At 38.0% G+C, this 19,272-nt stretch overlaps 1 protein-coding gene across 10 annotated transcripts in view; it reads left to right on the forward strand.

The window, feature by feature from the left end:
* The window catches only part of KIF6 (kinesin family member 6), a 157,510-nt gene that overhangs the window by 106,049 nt on the left and 32,189 nt on the right, over positions 1 to 19,272 (forward strand). For all 10 annotated transcript variants that reach the window (XR_014850759.1, XR_014850760.1, XR_014850761.1 and 7 more), the window contains exon 16: positions 17,114 to 17,164. Coding sequence is in view for 7 of the 10 variants with exons in the window: in XM_085055068.1 (XP_084911194.1) it covers positions 17,114 to 17,164 (51 nt within the window). In the remaining 3 variants the exon portion in view is untranslated. The remainder of the gene's footprint in view (positions 1 to 17,113; positions 17,165 to 19,272) is intronic.

A 19,272-nucleotide genomic window follows, 5' to 3' on the forward strand; every position in this document is an offset into this window, starting at 1 on the left:
CTTGGGGGAAAATAAAAAGAAAAAGAGGGAAGTGTTTCTAAGTCAGGGTCATTTTAGTGACCCTGTTTGCTGCATTATTACACTAAACTCTGTATAGGCACAAATAAAGGAGCCTTTGCTTGCTGTGCTGCAAGCATTGAAGGGCAATTCTTTTTGCAAGTCAATATTGCATAAATACACCATAAAAAGGCAGAGAAATGGTATAGATTTTGAACATGTAGACATGTCTGGATTTGTTTGAGTGAGCTATTCAGAATTGTTTACATATGACTGGAGAATGTACCCAAGGACTGGGCTTTAAAAGACAAGTACAAAAAACCAACCCGAGTGAAACTGGAAAAAAATAATTGAGAGGTCAGGAAATAATGAGTACTCTGTAACCAGTGTAGGAGAAGTGGAAAGTGGGCCAGCACTGACACAAAGTACATTTTTGCCTTTCTAGTCCAACATTAAGAACCTTAAAAGTGTTTATTTCACTAGCTAAAGAGAAAAAAAAACCCACCTTTTTTTTCTTGGGAAAAAAATCCTGCGTGACTGCATGTGTTTTGTATTGTATTATTTTCTGAGAGTTAGGGTCTCTAATAAGAACTATGGATCCTTTTGGTATTACTGAAAACGACTTAGTGAAGGAAATTTAATGCTGAAGCCAAAGACTTTATTTCAGAATAGTGAAGAGAATTTCTCCTTGCAAAAATTTGAGTGATTGTCCCTAGTGCATTGTGGTGAGTCAGCCTCAGCTGGTTATCCAGCAGCTCTCTCATATCCCTTCCTCAATGGAACAGGGGGAAAAAGTAGGAAGAAGAAGATTGTGGGTTGAGATTAAAATGAGGACATGACATAGCAACTACTAAGTGAAACAGACTGAAGTCGAAAATCAATTTAATTTATTGCCAGTTGAAATAGATCTGGATGGTGAAAAGCAAAGACAAAACTGCTGAAATAAAAACTTCTCCCCTCATCAAGGTTAGCAGGAGTTTTTTTCTAGGATGCTGTTACTGACAAGGTGATTTTACACTGCTACTGCAAATATTCTGTATCAAAGTGCTCTGACAGGAAGGACTACTCTACATCTGAACAAACTGTAAAGCACTAAATAACAAGAAAAAGATCCAACTGCTCCTACATTGATCACAGAGTGAGTTAGGGGAATTAAAACTTCTGTTTTGACAGTAAATTAAACTGATCTATTCATTCAGAATTTCACCACTAAAAAAAGTTTCCTATATGCAAGAATGTGCTGTGTGTTAGAAGCATTTAAGAGTAGTAAAGATTTCCAGTTCACTCCTATAAATGTCTGACTGTTTGGGGTTATTTTTACCACTATTAGATTCAGTTTTTTCCTAAAGGAAAAAAAGCATACTAAATGGTATTAAATGCCCAGAGGGAAGCAGCTGTTGTTTTTAGTCTGTCCAGAAATCAGCTAACATTATGATTGAAGCTGGGAGAGGAAGGGCAAACTCATGTGGGAGTAATAACTGTGTGAGGAAACAGGCACTCTCGGAATGAAAAAGGGTAGGTGGGTGGATTATGTGCACATGATGTTGATGGTGCATCTATACCCACAGGAATGCTGAGCTGTTGCACTGCTCTGCCTCATTTCAGGCTTTGATTTTTGTGCACAAGATCATTGAATACCAAAGCCAATTATAATCTTTAGTGACAGCATGTTCTAGCATTGCAAAGCAAGGTTATTGAAGAGTCTTCACTTAATTTACTTGGAAATTATTCAGATAATGTTCATATGTGTCACAAAAAATGGAATGCTACACTGAAATGGTGAAGATGGAGGAGAGTGAGGACAAGACATGGTAGTGCTCAAGGATAATATTGATTCTGATTCACTACCTGGTATGTCACACTGTTATTTCTGTGAATGCACAGTAGGTGTTAAACCTACTCCAAACGTAATTCATATAAACCCAGACTTTTTATTCACCTTTTTCTCTTTGTGCAAGATTCTATATATGCATACATAAAAATCAGTTTTGTTACAGTCGTTCTCCCTCCCCATGTGGATGAGCTAAGCAGACCTACATTAAACTCCAAAGTAAGAATATTTCATGCAAGGGTTTTCTTTACACCTACACAGCTTTATGAAGGGAACTAATTGCAACATTTTTGCACAGATAAGAAAAGAAATAGGACAAAGTTAGGGTTTTTTAGGCAGGGGTTGAGAGCACGCTATTGTCTATGGTGTATATCTACATCGCTGCAGCTTCACATGCAGGCAGTAAGTTACTTTGAAAAAGAATGAACAGCTTGTTAAGAGCATGAATCCCAAGGCTGATATTAGGAATGCTATGCATATTTTAAGCTATGATTATATGAGCTGAAAAAACTGAGGGAAGTCATGCATGAGCAAATAGCATTTTTAAACCTTTTGCTGAAGAAGTATCTGTACTTTGGAAAGATGGAATTTCTCTGTTGAAGAAAAATTGCATGCCTTCCATGGAACCTAAATGAAATGAAAATGCTGTGATGATTTGCTATATGAAAAGAAAATCCATCAAAATCAATTCATTGTTTTCTTAAAGCTAAATAGTATTGGTAGTATTCATTGCTTTCTTGAAGCTAAATAGTATTGGTAGTATTATCTATTGCTTCACAGTAATATAAATGTTCTGAGTGAAAGACATTAACTTACTGGACATTATTTCAGCCTTGAATGAAGTGAGGCTATAACAAGAGAGAAATTACTGTGCTTTGAAATGCATTCCATTCTTTAGTGTAATATTCTGAGATACTTATTCTTTTATGGAAATAAACATTGTGACTTTCTAGTTGCAGATTCAATTCGCTATTCTAGTTTAATTCCAGAAGCTATCAAGTACTTACTAAAACTTAATTGTGTTCAGCAAATTTTACTGGAAATGACTAGCACAGAAGAAGAAAAATGGCAAGATTTGGTTTAAAAAGGGATTGAGAAACTTTAAAAAAGGTTACATTCCACAGAAAAGTATGGTTCAAATGAGATGCAAACAACTCATAACTAAATTAATTCAGTATGCAGATTTAATGAGAAGATAGCTCAATAATGTCATTCCACAGCATTTCATTCTTCAGGTAGCTTGTATTCTCAGTAGAGACCTTTAAAATCCATGGAACTTGAAATCTAGAAATCATCACTAAGGAAAAACTGTAGCTGAGGTCAGTTTGAGTTCTACTTGTATATGGATTGAAAAGAAGATTCTGAAAAGATTTCCATATTTATCTTTATTGTTGTTTTAGTTGATCAGGGGCAACAAGCCTTAGATATTGATTCATAGAATCATTGAACGGTTTGAGTTGGAAGAGACCTTAGAGATCATCCAGTTCCAACCCTCCTGCCATTGGCAGGGACAGCTTCCACTTGAAGAGGTTTCTCCAAGCCCTATCCCACCCAGTGTAAATGGTGCAGCACATTCTGTGCAGCTCATCCAGCACCTTCTGTAAGTATCAGATGTACTGTGTGTGCCTTCTCCAGAGCCTGCTCAGTGTCAGCCTGCAAGCATATGCTGCATGTGCCATGGTTTATGTGTCCAAGATCCCTAGCTGGATTGCTCAGTACCTGAGAAATTCCAGATGAACAACCAGATCAGTGACCTAGAAGTAGCTGAAACAGTAGTTTATCATGAGAAGTAGGAGATTTTACAAGAACACATCAGTACAGACTGGAAGCTCTCTGAGAAAAAAAGGTTGCTTGCCTGCTGCTTCACCACTTCTGTCCTGCACTGGGATATATGGAAAATTCAAGTCTCAAAACACTTAGTCTCCACTGATTTCTTTTCTCCTGGAATGCTGCCTGCATGTTGCAGATGTCCTCTGTATTAACAGAGTCAGTCTTGGTATCAGGGCACAAGTTATATCAAAAAATGGAACACAAACTTTATTTCTTCCAGGTACTGAGATGAGTACTTCATCTCAGGTGTGTAAGTATGCTTCTCAGGTGTGTAACTGTGTTGCTTACTCCTGATGGATGCTGCTTATGCCTAACATAACAGAGTGCATTAGCTCTGCAAAACCTGCAGCCATCTGTGAGAAAAACAGAAGAGAAAACAGGCCATGGGGACAAACAGTCCCCCAGATGTAATTTCCCAGCTGGGATGTTATTCAATGTGGCCCAGTGCCTAGAAGCCCTAGTCTGTTTCTGATCTGCAGGTCAGTTTCAAAGCAGTTTTGTAATAAATGAGGCATGTTTATATGTCCACCAAAAATAGCAGTAGCTGTTAAAGCTGAAGCCATTCAGCATGGCTGACACAGTCTTCAGATTCTTTCTCCTTAATTTCTTGGCCGAATTGTTTGGCGACTTAATGCTGAAAAAACAAAGTTCTTATGTGTGTTTGTTTTGGATAAATATCTAAGCATCGTGCCATTATGACAACAGTTTTGGAATATATTTTCTAAATGTTAGATTTTGATTTTTGGAAGCAAGGAATTGAAAACACAGAAAAACAGCTGAGTTTCTACAGATTTTGTCTTCTTAACTACTTTGTCACCATCTGCAGTTTCTCCTTTGTTAGAAACGTGATTTACTTTGCCTTGCAGGATTATTTTTCTGTTTGGTTACAACTCATTCCATTTTAACTTATTTCCTTCTTTCCATGATGAAATATAGCTTACTTTCATCCTGATTCTGTTAAGGTTCTTCTTCTACCACTTCAGGCATTATTTCTATGGCCCAGTTTAGGCAGGGATCTGTAGAGCACACTATAAAATGGGGTGCTCTTTCACAGTGTTTTTTGGAGGACCTCTCTCAAGGTGCTGTAAGGCAGAATAGATGCCATGACTTTCTCACAGGCCTGGCAGGTAGCTACGACATGGTAACCAGTTACTACCCTCTTGGGGGAGACTCAATGCTGTGATGCAAGTTTCCACAACCTATTTTCTTGTCCTAGGAGCAGCCAATTGGCTCATAATATAAAGCAGAGGGATGGGAATATATTTTTCTTTCTTGATAGCAGTTCAGTGAAAGGCTCATGTTAATGATTTTTTGTTTGTTTCTTCACAGTGTTCATAGTGACATTAATCAACTACCTTGTTTATAATCAACATCATATTTTTGATTCACATGAGAATTTTTTTTTACAATCTCAGAAGTCGCAGCCATGTGAGCAAGGTTTACATTGTCTTGAAGTAGTGCAGTTATGTTTGCTGAGTGTAATTCTTAACACCCTACAATTAGGCAATGTGTAATATAATAACACTTTTAGCAGAATGAGAGTCCCTGGAAAGCTGATAGTAAGATGAGCAAATAAGGATGAAAACCAGACAAAACTATAACCTCTATTACAATAGCCTGTAAAGCGTTACTGTCTTGTTCTGAAATCAGGACAGTCTGTCTTTGTTATACTTAGTGTAGGCAGTGTAACATTATAGGTCCTAGCCCTAAGTGGAGCAGTAAATATAGCATTTTCTTAGGCTAAGGTACCCAGCACATGGGTAGAGCCAAGGAGCAAGGTGTGGAGGGAGCAATGTTGTGGCAGTGCCATGCTCTCCTTGTAGTGCCTCTGGTAGTTCCAGTGTCTCTGGAAATCTTGGCTGTGTGGTTTGTTCAAGACTAAGCCTAAGCGTAACTGTAACCCCAAGCGGAGCAGTCAAAGCAGCCTCTAGCTGAGGCTGAGGTGCCCAATACATGGGTGGCTCCAAGGAGAAAGGTATTGAGGGAGCAATGGTGGGGCGCTGCCATGCTCCCTGTGGCAGGCCTTCTGTAGTTGCAGTGTCCCTGGAGCTCTAGGCTGTGTGGTTTATTCAAGACTAAACCTAAGCCGAGCAGTAAAATCAGCATTTTCGTAGGCTGAAGTGCCCACCTCATGGGTGGTGCAGGCTCTCTCACTTCAGAGGTACACCTAGATTGACGGCAGCTATGACAGAGCTGTCTGTTCTGCTACTGCTGCAGCATGGGTCATGCTTGGGCAATTGTCAGAGAAGACAGAAGGAAAGATGTCTTTGCTCTGTCTTCATCAGTCCTTAGCTGGCATAGGATTTGTCTTACCTGATCTGTTAGCAATGAGACTGGCAAGAGAACCAGGCAGTTGTATCAGCTTTCTGGCAGCCTTTTTCTTTTTTCTGCTCCTCCTTATAAGAAGAGGATACCATCTTTGGTAACATAAAGTAGTCTTTGCAGCAGCACTCAGGAAACTTATTTTGGAAGGTACAAGACTTTTGGCTTCAGGGGGCAATGCATATGTTAATGCCAATGCTAAATATTGTCCATTGTTTCAGAGTCACTTGCATATGTTTGTTTTTACTTTCAAACAATAGGCAATGCCCCAGGGTGACAGTGCATAGGCTGAATGGGTCTTCAGAATTAGAAAACATGATTTGTCAAATGACTTATTCAGAAAACACCAAACTGAATGAATTCATTTGAACAGCTCTATTATGCTCCCCTGGTGTGCTATTCTTTAAACAGAAGAACCTTATTAGTTTAACAGTCACTCCAGCCTAAGATGTTAATGTTTTCTTTGGATCTGAGTTGGAATCTACATATGTAGGAAACATTTTCATTTTCTAATTATTACAAATGATGTTCTGTTCTTCAGAAACAGAAGTATTTTCAGGGGAAAGAGTTATGCTCAGGAAGAAACCAAGTAAACATTTTTTACTTAAGGTTTTCACTAGAATAAAACAAATTGACCAAGCTCATTGGATTTAATCAAGCCATGACTGTAAACTTGGAAAAATACTCAGTAACAGATTTTCTGCCTGTAAGCTGTCTTTTGACTGAAAATGGGTAGTCATTGCTCGATAGCTACACTGCATTTTGCTGTTTTATTAGGTAGTATGTTCTTACACCAATCTTTAAATTTGGTCTTTTGAGAAAAAGATGCTAGATGATAGTTGATACTGCATTATGAGGTGTGTGTGTTAAATCCTACAATCTTTTTTACAAAAAACTTTTCTTGATCATAGAATCACAAAATATGCTGACTTGGGAGGGACCCATCAGGATTATCAAGTCCAACTCCTGGCCCTGGACAGGACAGCCCCAAGAGTCACACCATGTGCCTGAGAGTATTGTCCAAATGCTTCTTGAACTCTGTGAGGTTTGATGCTGTGAGCACTTCACTGGGGAGCTTGTTTCAGTGCTCAACCACCCTCTGGGTGAAAAACCTTTTCCTGATATCCAGCCTAAACCTCTTCTGATGCTTTCCCTGATGCTCCCAGGACATGCTTGGCCCTCCTGGCTGCTAGGGCACTGCTGACTCACATTCAAGTTACCACAGACCAAGATCCCAGGTCCCTTTCTGCAGCACTGCTCTCCAGCCTCTCATTCCCTGCTCTATACAGACAGCCAGGTTTGCCCTGTCCCAGGTGCAGAATCTGGCACTTTCCCTTGTGGAACTTCCTCCAGTGGTTGATTGCCCATCTCTAATTTGTTGAGGTCTCTCCACAGGGCCTCTCTGCCCTCAAGGGAGTCAGCAGCTCATCTCGATTTAGTGTCAGGAGTAAACATAGTATTCGTTCAAGTCCTGCATCCAATCATGTATATCTTTAGTATTGACTGGCCACAGATTTTAATAGTGAAAAATCAAACCTTCAAACTTTAGAGAAGTAGGCCTCAGCTTATTCAGAGTACTACTGTCAAAGAGTGATACACCTTCATAAGCACAGAAATAGAAATTTGTTTTTCGTAGTATCTCACAGTCCATTTAAACCTCTGGACAGCATTCATGCAGACTTGGAGCACAGGCATATGGACCCACACATACTAAAATACAATAGCTGGCTTTTTCTAATCAAAGCAGTTCCTAAATCATATAGGACTAGTGATGTCACTACAGCTGTAGTGAATGTTGCAGAAGGAATGCAATCAACAGCAAATAGCTGTAATATAAAGATTTTCTCATGCGCTTTATTTAAAGCTGAGGGAAGATATCTGTTCTGAGCTGATGACATCATTATACCAGTTATATATAATCAGGTTGTGTTTTAAATTGCTGAGCAACTCAAGAAGCAGATTTAGCCTTATCCACAGCAGCAAATATATGCTGTGTCATTACAGAAAGCTATTTCAGATTTTACTGGGTTGCTAATATGTGTCTGACATTCAGGCAGTCACTTCTCAAAAGTTTGGTACATGTATTACAAGTAAATGAGCATCAAAAAATGTGTCATACACCCATTCTTACTCTGACTTGTTTCCGTCACCCTGAAATGTTTACATGCATGGCCTCAAAACATGGTAGCATATCTAATCAGCTTCAGCATAGTACTTTTTTTTTTTTTTTTTAAATTTTGTGTCATATCTGTTAGTTACTTAACATCAGTCTGTTTCATCTGACCAGAAGTTACACAGCAGTATGTGCTCAATGCCAGGACAATTTGTTGGGTAAGAGCAAAATTTTAAAAGTTTCTGAAACTGAAGTAGGTAGTGAGCCCTGGAACTCTATATTTAACTTTATGTTGGGCAGTTCTGGCCAGAAGAAATATCACAAAATGAAACTGGACATCAAATTTTGGCATAGAAATTACAAAGCCATGAAGGCTGTATTACAACAGAAAATAACCATGTTCATCTTTAACTTGGATATAGTCACTCTCCACTTAAAATACTAACTAAGACCAGTGTATTATTACCAGAAAACTTGTTGGGGGTAAAATTCTTTGATTTTGACTTTTCTTGTTTGTGCTTTTAAGAACCCTTTATCTACTTTTTATTCTTCTAAAATCTGGATGTTTAAAAACATAAAAAGGATAGGAGCTGTATACAAAGCTATTTCTCTGACGTTATTTTCCATATTCTTTCTCTTCACATCAGTTTCTAGGAAATGTTCAAGAGATACGCTACATTTAGTGATATGAGCATCCGGAGCACTAAACTCACAGATTATGGCTCCTTATCCATATTGCATAGCTTTTCAGTCATGCATTTTGGACCAGCTTAATATTTAATTCATGAACAAATAGATGTGATAAACAAGAGAACAACAGTTTCCAGATGTGCATCATTTCTGTTTCTTTTCTAGCATATGAAGGTAGATACACGGAATGTTTGTTCACTTTGGACAATACCTAAAATAACACTCTGGCATCTAAGGAATAGCTTAAGTGAAATTTAGGTAGCTAAGTTCTGTAGAGCTACCCAGGAAAAACAAAATCAAAACCAAATAAACCCCCGCCCCCAAAAAAGCTGTTCACTTTAATTCATGAATGCAAACTGCCATTGCTACAGTACATGCAGAAGTGCTACTTTATTGACGGGGCTGCCTATCTCCTCCCCATAGAAAATGCAGAAATTATGTGTCCTTCTGCTGAAGTCCCTTGGAGTGTGCTTGCTTCTGCATATCCATACTTGGCTAAAAATGCTTGGTCAGCAATAAGTACATGGGACATGAGAATAAAGGTCCAAGCATTTGTTTCCAAATTCAGAAAGTATCCAGGTTCTGAGTTCCAGATTCAAGAAGACATTGAGCTGCAGTCCATAGCCCTTAATGATTTTTGTTGGTTATCCTAGATGTCCCAGTGTTGAGTATCTGGATTGTTAGGAATTTATCTGCACCAGCCACTTCCCATATTTTGCGTCCTGTGGAAAGAAGTCCTGTGCTTTGGGGTGAATGGGAGCTGTGGTACGTGCTGGCCTTTCCCTGCTTTAGATGAATGGGAACACCTCAACAATTAAGATCTATGTAGCCTATGACAGTCTGTACTGCGAGGAAGATAGAGGTCCAGAATGCTGTCAGCAGGAAAATAAATTCAGTTTCTCTACAGTTTTGCTGTTTAACCCTATCAAAGCATTTTTTTGTTCTTCAGCAGCCAGAATGTATGAAAGACTGTGAGGAAAAAAAAAAAAAGTGGGACAAAGGATGCTATGGAAATGGTGGAAATTCAGGCCAAAGAATAAACAGTAACAGGAATGTCCATCAATCAGAAAGTGTAAGTCATCATCTTGTGAGGAAAAAAATGTCATCTGGCCAGAATTAACAAGAAAAAGGGGAGGAGACTTAATATGGAGGTTAGAAGTAAGTGCATAGTAATGGGAAGAGAGTTTAGAGGACTGTATATTGAGCAACTCAAGAAATAATCAATGAACCACAAGATGATTGAGTCCAACCTTTGACCGATCACCATCTCTTCAACTAGACCATAGCACTAAGTGCCATGTTTAGCTGTTTCTTGAATGCCCCCAGGGATGGTGACTCCATCACCTCCCTGGACAGTACATCCCAATGCCTGAACACCCTTTCAGTGAAGAAATTCTTCCTGAGAAGTCAAGTACATTGTCATTCTGTAGCAATGACCAGCAGAGACTGCTCTCATAAGCTTTTTGTCAGTAAATTTAATCATGCTTGAAGGTATTAAATGTGTCAATAAAAGCTGTTCTTGTCTCAACTGAATATGGCAAGAAAGGGATATTTTAAATAGAATAATTTAAAATCAGATATTTTAAATAGAAATTTTAAGTATTTAAATTTCTCTGTGTGTTTGGTAATGTGCTGAGCTTAGGCTATGGTTTGCAACTATGAATTTGTGGAAGTCAGATTTGTGCTTCGAATTCTGAACCTGTTGGCTTTCCTGGCATCTCTGACTGAGAAGTTCTGCTAAATCCCATCAGCTACCTTGCTCCCAATGGTCTGGCCTATCTCTTTGCTGGCAGTTACTTTCTCCAATCTTTTCTTCCCAGCTGGCAAAAGAGAATGTTTATGTGTATTTCAGACATTGTAGTTGAGTCTATGATAGTGTCTCAACTTAAATTGCTGGTATGCTTGTGCTGATGTGCCAGCTGTGCTAGAGCAGCCAGAGCATAGGAAGACATTTCCTTCTACACCCTCTACTGTGGGGCACTGACCTTTCACAGCAAACTTTGGGATGCAGGGAAGGGAGAGGAAAGAGGATATAGGAGAGGCAGTAAAATCTTAAACTGTTGCAGAAGGCAGAATTGCAGCCAGTTATTCTCTACAATACTGTTACCTCAGGAATTGTCATCCATATATTTTTAATGCTGATGAGGGCTGTATTTTGTACCTTGAAAAAATGCATGTGCACTCAGGGGGGCCCTGAGTGTTGAAATAGTATTTTTTTTCTTCCCTGATGCCACCAAGTGCTTTCTGAAAATGAGGAGCTATCAAATTACATGGAGATTTGGCCAACCATGCATTCCAAAATAAAGCATTTCCATCAGACATAGTGTTGAGCCAGTTTACTAATGCAGACTACTTTGCCTCTGCACATTGTCCTAATAGAGCCAACTGATATGTTTTTGCCATTGGAGAAGGACAAAATTTGAAAACAAGAATCAGAATTTGTCCCAAATATTTCTCTGGGTCAGAGAAAGGCTGAATGGTTTATCTGCTTTTAGTGCTGCAGAATTTTATTCCGTTACTTTTCGTGTCAGATACTTTTCTCATAGACTGTGTTCTCCTACAATTTCATCACCAGATTTTAAAAAGTAGCTAACACATTTGGTAAAATTTCTTGTAACTGTCTCTGTTTGATCTTCTCAATTTGAGAAATTGTTCCATCTGAATATCTACACTTGGATTCAATGTCTTCTACCTTCAGGAATACTTTGTAAACTGTTACAACTCTAACCTCAGTTAAAAATATATCTGTACATGGCTCATGGAAGTTATGTGATTGCTCTCCTCATTGTCTCTAAAAACCTGAGTGATTATTTGCTGAATATGCAGCTTTAATTTGTGCTCCTTCAGCAGGATTTTGTATTTGATTCAAGTGGGTGCATGCAACTTCATGAATCAGATTTAATAGATCCAGAATCTTGAGCTGCTCTTCATAGTTGGGTGGTAGCTGGTTCCAGCTGCAAATATAGGGGCATTGCATTGCAAACAAAACCCCCACTTATTTCCTGTCATGGTTAACCCCAGCTGGAAAATACGCACCACATAGCCCCTTTCTTGCTCTCTTCTGGTGGGACTGGGGAAAGAATCAGAAAGGTAAAAGTAAGAAAACTCATAGGTTGCTATAAAGGCCATTTAATGGGTAAAGCAAAACCTGTGTGTGCAAGCTAAGCAAAATAAGGAATTCCTTCACTCCTTCCTGTCAACAGCCAGGTGTTCAGCCAACTCCAGGAAAGCAGGATTCCATCACTCCTAACAGTGACTAGGGAAGACAAATACCATCATTGCAAATGACTCTGCTTCATTCTTGTTCCCCCCCAGCCTTTTTTAACTGAACATGATGCCATATGGTGTGTAATAGCTATTTGGTCCATTGATGTTAGCTGTCCCAGCAGTGTTCCATCCCAGCTTCTTGCACACCTCAGCCTATTGACTGGTGTGGCAGTGTAAGAAACAGAAAAAAATTGAAACATCTAATATCATCTGGCATGATTAGGGACCCAAAATACCATGGAGGGTGAATTCCAGGGATCAAAGGTTCCCTGGATGCATAAGAGAATGTTCTGCTTGATACTTTATGTAACGCCATAAATGATTTAACAATGAAGAGAGTAAGACATATAGGATCCTGTCTGAGGTGTGAAGATTTCAGGATGTCAATGATGAAAGGATGTATTAAGATAAATGCAGACTTGGAAAATGTAAAATAATGGAAAAATACTAAAAAATATCAAGAGATGAGAAGTCATTGACAAAGGCTTTAGCCTGTCAATTCTTGAGTCTTTGAAACCTTATAATAGTATTATATTGAGGATCTAATAAAACATAAGAGAAGCTTTAAAACCAGTAATGTGGACCAAAACAAAACAAAACCACTTTTTAAAATCAGTGGTTTTTAACTGCACCATATTCACTTATGTATTGTCCTGAAGCATATGCTTCAGGTCAAAGCATTCATTGTCTGTAATAAATTGGAATGTAATTTCAAATCCTTGAAACAGTCTGGAACAATGCAAAGACAAGAAGTTAAAGGACAGCCGTATTATTCAAGTTATGTATTCTGTCATATATAGTCACCATATGGGATATTTTCCTCTGCTTTTCATCAGTCTTAATTAGATTTCTCTATTCCATTGTGTCTTCTCCATCTCTCTCCTTGCTTTTGTCTCTTGTCAAAAAGCTGAGGTTCTGGGTTACCAGTTCATCTCTTTTCCATACCTCAAGATGGTACATGTATCCAGAAATGCAGGCCAAAACCAACAGATTTATCACAGCCTTAATGACAGCTGGCTGCATGCTGAGTGAATTCTTAAATTCCCCAAAACTACTTTTCTTGCCAAAACATGTGGAGTTGCAGCATTCAACATTTTATTGGGACCGTTATCTCCAAATGAAGAATGACTCTGCTGGAAAAAATTACTTGGTATCAGTTATAGACCTATTTTTAGTTTCTTTTTTGGTGAAACTTCAGAAAACATAATTAGCCATATGTTGAGAGATGTTCTCCACGTCTTAAATTCAATTTTTGCAAACCACATTTAAGCACTACCTCGTCCACAGCTTTACACTGTTGAAATCAGAAGACATGGTGGAGTTTTTTATGAGAATGTGATTCCTCATATTTCTTTGGGTAAATATTTGTGTTTATGAAGATTGTAGAACTGGCAGTACTTAAGACTGAAATCTTCCTTTTGTTTATATGGGAAGATCTGTGCAAGCAAGAATACTGGAATCATCCCCTACTTCTGTCACTTATGAACTTCAAGCCCAGCATTGGGGCAATGGTGTTCTCAGAAGCAGAAAAGTAGAGCAGGTCAGAAACATTAATTCTCCCCCACAAGTATTTATAGTGAAAACAAAACAAGATTACTTTAATCAAAAACATGCACAGAAATTCTTAAGGGTTTGTCAAAAAATAAGAGCTTCGACATGAAAACAATTTTTTTCTCAAATAAAATCTAAACAAACTGTCAAATTTCCAATTGGATTAAAACAAATTGAAAGATTAAATCATATCTGGCTAAGACTTAGTATTGAATTATAATCAGGTGCCTCATGATACCACCATGTCCCCTGAAGCAGAATTCCTATTTGGGCTTTTACTTTTCCCGTAATATAATTTCAGTTTCTCCTCAGGAAGTTTTCTGGGAAATGAAGTTCAGTTTTTGCTGCCCTGAAAAGGCAGTTTGGACTATGTGAATTGGATGAATGTCACCTTTCTATGACTATTTAAAGAACAAAAAGAAAACTATTTTGCTAGAAGAATGGTAAGGCTGGACTTTTATTTTTCTAGGCTATGGAGAAGTTTTCTTTGATTCCTCTCCAATTACAGGTGGTCTGATTCAAACTTCTCATTCTTTCACAAAGCTGCCAAATAGAAGAAGAACTCTTTTTGCAACATCATGGTCCATGCCATGGATGGAACAGAAGTGTACCAAGGCTGGAATGAGGGAAGAGGGGAGCATTTGAGACAATTTCACACTGTTGAATAGTCTGACAAAGCTTGCAATACAAGTAGAGCTTCTGCAGCCTCTGTGGTTTCTATCCCAGTTGTGCTTAGAGTAAAATCTACATAATTGAAAGTCAAGCCTCTTGGCTATAATCATTTAAAACCCAGTCCCAATGTTCTTGTGTTTCCACATATTTTTATTGATGGCAAGCTGTTGTCTGTTTGATTTACTCTCATTGACTTGTTTGGCTTGCTTTTTTTCGGTTGACCTCATTGCCACTTAAAATGCAAAACATTTAGATTGCTCATGATCTATTTCTAGCAAGGTTAAAGAAGGAGAAATAACACAGGATATTGACAGGATTGAGAACTGTATGTCACTCTTATTTTCAGTTGGCTCTTGATGAACAGCCTGTTGTCACTACTAGAACCATTTTTTTCAAATGATGGTGGCCATTGCCTTTTGCAGCTCACAGGGCTTAAGAAAGAGAGTTTCTGAGCCCTTACACAAAGATAAATGTATAGATAGTTTATGAGACACCTCTGTTAATGGTAATCCATTGAGATAAATTTCAAGATCACTATGAATTGTTTCATGACTGTCTCATGGCTCAATATTGAGTGAGTAACATCACAGTGTGACACAGTATGACAGAATACAAGGATCTAAATAGTCAGAACAGCAAAAAGCAATTTGAGGAAAAGGTGTCATGTTTAATCACATTTCACTGATTATTGAAATCAACTGACTTGCTTTATAAGGCTTTCAAAGTACAAATAGCATGAATGTTAATCATTCAACTGGGCTTTTATTGGTAAAAATTAGGAATCAAGGGGTTTTTTCCTATAGTTACAGGAATCAGCTTATTTAATTGAATGTGGTTTTTTGGTCAAGTGTTAGTACAGCTGAGATGGAGGATTTATTTGTTTTTATAGCAGGGTTAGGTGAAGTTAGTTATTTCACTTAACCTGTTTCTCAGAAGCTGAAGGCTTTTCCTAATTTTATACATTACTTTTTACTAATTTTATAGATAATTTTAATTACAGAAAAATTCATTAGTTTAATTAAAAATAATTTAAATTAATAAAGCTTCCTCTGCAGAAAAATACACTATATCTATAAAAACTCTGTATCTATTTTATAGTCAAGGAGTAGGTAGGGTGTTTTCTTTTGTTTTTCTATAAACATTCAAAACAAGAAAACTTGACTGTTATACTGCAATATATTACATAATCATGCCATTCCTACAATGCTACTAAATACTTAACAATTACCCTCATACTTTCCAAAGAAATTTAATTTGTTATGGTTCTTTTGAGCTCACAGAACAATCTAATTCTTATGACCTGTGAATTTAAATGTTTTTTTATGTTCTCTAGTTAAGCATTTGCCAATTATTAATTACTTAATTTGCCTCTGATTAGTTTATTTTGCAATTCTTCGCTTGTAAGCAAAAGGATATTTTAAATTCAAAATGCATTCTAATATGATATAGATAATCACAGGTCTGGGGGGAAAAAAAGTGAACCCTGCATGGAGTTTTTTTTCTTTCCCTGGTATCCAGATGTACAGTTTAGCAAAGATTATGAACAAATCTCTGCTTAGAAATTGTTTTAATTTGAAAACTTGAGAGGCATAATCTCATCCCCCTTCAGAACACATATACTGCTGAAATTGCATATTTAGGGTAATGTTTTTCCTTTATTTGTTCCATTAATATCTATGAATAATTGCTTCCCATGTGGTAATCTAATTATTGTTTGGAATAATTGGTAAATAGGCCCATTGTCATAGATCAGGGAGGAGATTGGTAAAAGAAGCTTTGAAGTGAATTGTGTGGGGCATGGGAACCTAACCAGGAATTCTGAGATAGTGAAATTAGTTTATTTTTGATTGAAAACCAATGACATCTACACAGTGAGTCCTGTTAAGTAGTTTTCATGATTTAGGAATGTTACTCCCCAACTCAGTGTCCCCACCAAGACTCTCCAAACCATGAACCATTCTCTTTCATTTCCCAATTCTCCCCTCCCCTTCCCAGCTGTGGTGGGATGGAGAGGAGAATTGGAGGCACCAAAGTCAAAGATCATGGGTTAAGATAAGAACAATTTACTGGAAACAGCAATGAGATAAGAAAATGAACAGTAACAACAATACTAATGACAGAGAGTACAGCAAAAGAAACCGTTCACATGGCAAGCCTCCTCAGTATTAGACAATACAGGATGGTTCCCTCTGCCACATTTAATAGACCCTTCTCTCCAGAAGAGAGTCTCTTTCTCCCACCCCCAGCAATGATGTGAGGTGACACAGAATAACGTCATGGTCCTTCCCATGTCCCCTACCAGCTACTGAAAGAATTAACCCTGTCCTGGCCAGAACCAGGACAGTAGTAGAACTTGCAGAAGCTCTAGTACATGGGATTTTTAAAACTGAGTGGGATAGACAGGAATAAATGGACTGTGGGGAATCAGTTTTTCACTGGCAAAGGGGTGGACTAGTGACCTACTATCTCCTTTCCACTGTAAGTGCCTTTAAGTCTGTTTGAACAAATACTTGGAATTGTGTATGTCTTCTGATCCCACTTGGACTTCTTTTGTATATAGCAGAAGGAGATCATTATCCTGTGAAAGTGCTTGACAGTAAATGCTTCATTTTCAGTCTTTCATACTGGACAGTTAAATCTCAGTTTGTGTAGAGTCACATTGTGCCTACTTGTTTACTTGCAGTAGAGACAACTCAGAAAATTACTTGTCCCATGGATCACTAAAAAACCCCTAAAATTGGCCGGCAGCACAGGGACTTTCAAATGGTTGGAAATAGGCAATGTCTTCACTGATTTTGGCATTTTGAATTCTAATTATTTGCATTTTGTGTTTTTTACAGACCATCTGAAAGGAAAGATAATCCAGAGGCATATTCAGAGAGCAGCTCTAGGTAAGAGCATAACATTTCAGATACAATAGGATACAACAGGGGCAACAAGCTTTCTCCCAGGGCTGAATCTGCCTGGGAGGAGGTTGTTTTTTCTATGACACTTTTTGCCACAGTATTTTGACAATAGTCCATGACACAAAGAACATGGACGCTGTGAACTTCGCCTGAAATTTGAATCAAAAGGCATCTGATATCATGTGTGGTGAGAAAAATAGTACACAAGTCTTACAGATTTGGGAGTTTGGTTTCTGATGAGTCTAATCTGAATTCCCATTAGCAGACATTGATTTGTCCTGAGGCTGAACTATTAGCCATGTTGCCACAATCTAGCATCCCTTTTTAATTTTTCTCATTCCAAGGGACACTGAAGGCATATACAGGTCATTTCTCTTGCATCTCATTATAGAAATTGAGAATTTATTTCTTGCAGTTTCTGTTGACACAGCTGTAACGCTAAAAGTGTCTGTGTCAGTTGTTCTCATAAGTGTAAAGTTATCCAAATCTGGTTTAAGATGCTTTAAGCTGACTCCACTGACTTTGTACTGAAATGGCCTAGGAGTGTTCAGAAGAGAATTCCACTTTTGGGATGGTAAACTTCAGCCAAAATTTGACAAAAAACTGCTGGGGCAATCGCAGTTTAAATCTCCCTCATTTAGATCCATAAAATAATCCCAAAATGTGCCTTCACGGACCTACTTCATGTAGAAGATGGAGCTAACTCAGACCAGATTGCGGCTGATATGTGTATTTCTATGTATACATAACACAGAGAACATTTTTCTCTTAATAAGAGAGAGAAAATTTGGGGACTGTCTTTTCTTCCAAAAGGCGGGCAAGTAAGTTACTGCAGAATAACAAAATAGTTTCTCTTTCTAATTTACCCATGTGTCTCAAGCTTTGGTGATGATGCTGTGGTTTCATACCTGTATCATTTTTTATTTTGATTTAAAAATCAGCAGTAAAAAATAATTTTTTCCATGTCAATAAAGCCCAGGAGTCAAAATAATTTGATTTTTATCCGTTAGAGAAGGGGAAGTGAAAGAATTGCTGATCTCTTCTTCCTGTTATCCAGTGACAGGACAAGTGTGAAAGGTTCAAAGCTGTGTCAGAGGAGGTTCAGGCTTGGTATTAGGAAAAGATGCTTTACCAACAGGCTTCCTAGACAGGTGATCTATGCCCCATACCTGACAAAGCATTTGAACACCCTTGTTAAATAATAATATGCTTTCACTTTTGGTCAGCCCTGAAGAGGTCTAGATGACTTGTGAGTCCTGTCCAACTCCTCCCCTGCCCTGCCCTGCCCTGCCCTGCCCTGCCCTGCCCTGCCCTCCCTGCCCTCCCCTCCCCTCCCCTCCCCTCCCCTCCCCTCCCCTCCCTTTCTCTGAAGTTCTGTCTAAAGGTGCAATCTTCAGAATAACATGGGATTTTTCCTTTAATTCACTCCAGGTTTTAATACTGTCTATTTAGTATTATTTTTGCCATTCTTACAAGTAACATCAAGATGAATCATAGCAGTGCTGCTTATGAGAATTCCTTATTCAATGTTTTGAAAATGAACTAATATATTCTGAACGTGTATTTCAATCTGAATGATAATATCTGGTCTTGTACATTGATTTTTTTTACTACATAGAAAAATTGTGTTTCAAATGCTGTTTTCAATAATTAAGCCGTTTTTCATAACATAGGTAAGTATAATTCTTCATGTCCTTGGGAAATGCCGTAGTAGTGACTTTACCAGCTAGACATTCACAGTCTAAATATTCTATTAGTATTTCACCTCATGGCAGGCAACCCATGTGTTTTTGCTTTTTGTTTTGAGCATTTCTGTCTGCTTATTCTCACTAAGTCTGGACCGCACAAAGTATTTTCCAGTATTTACATTATTATTTTAAATACTCTGGATATTTAGACTTAATATTTATTCTATGAGTTGGGGACTATTATTTGCCTGCCTGCCTTTCTGCATGAATGTTCTTTCAAAGAGTAACAGGTGTCAAGTCTCCCAGGAACTTCATGATGATCAGAATGTCATCAAGATATTTTTAAATGAAAACTGCATGGTAAAAAGTCTAATTAAGAGTCTGTTGAAATCCCAACATGAAATA

The sequence above is a fragment of the Lichenostomus cassidix genome, chromosome 3 (assembly GCF_008360975.1).
Source record: "Lichenostomus cassidix isolate B80296 chromosome 3, HeHo_3.0, whole genome shotgun sequence".
Taxonomy (NCBI): Eukaryota; Metazoa; Chordata; class Aves; order Passeriformes; family Meliphagidae; genus Lichenostomus; species Lichenostomus cassidix.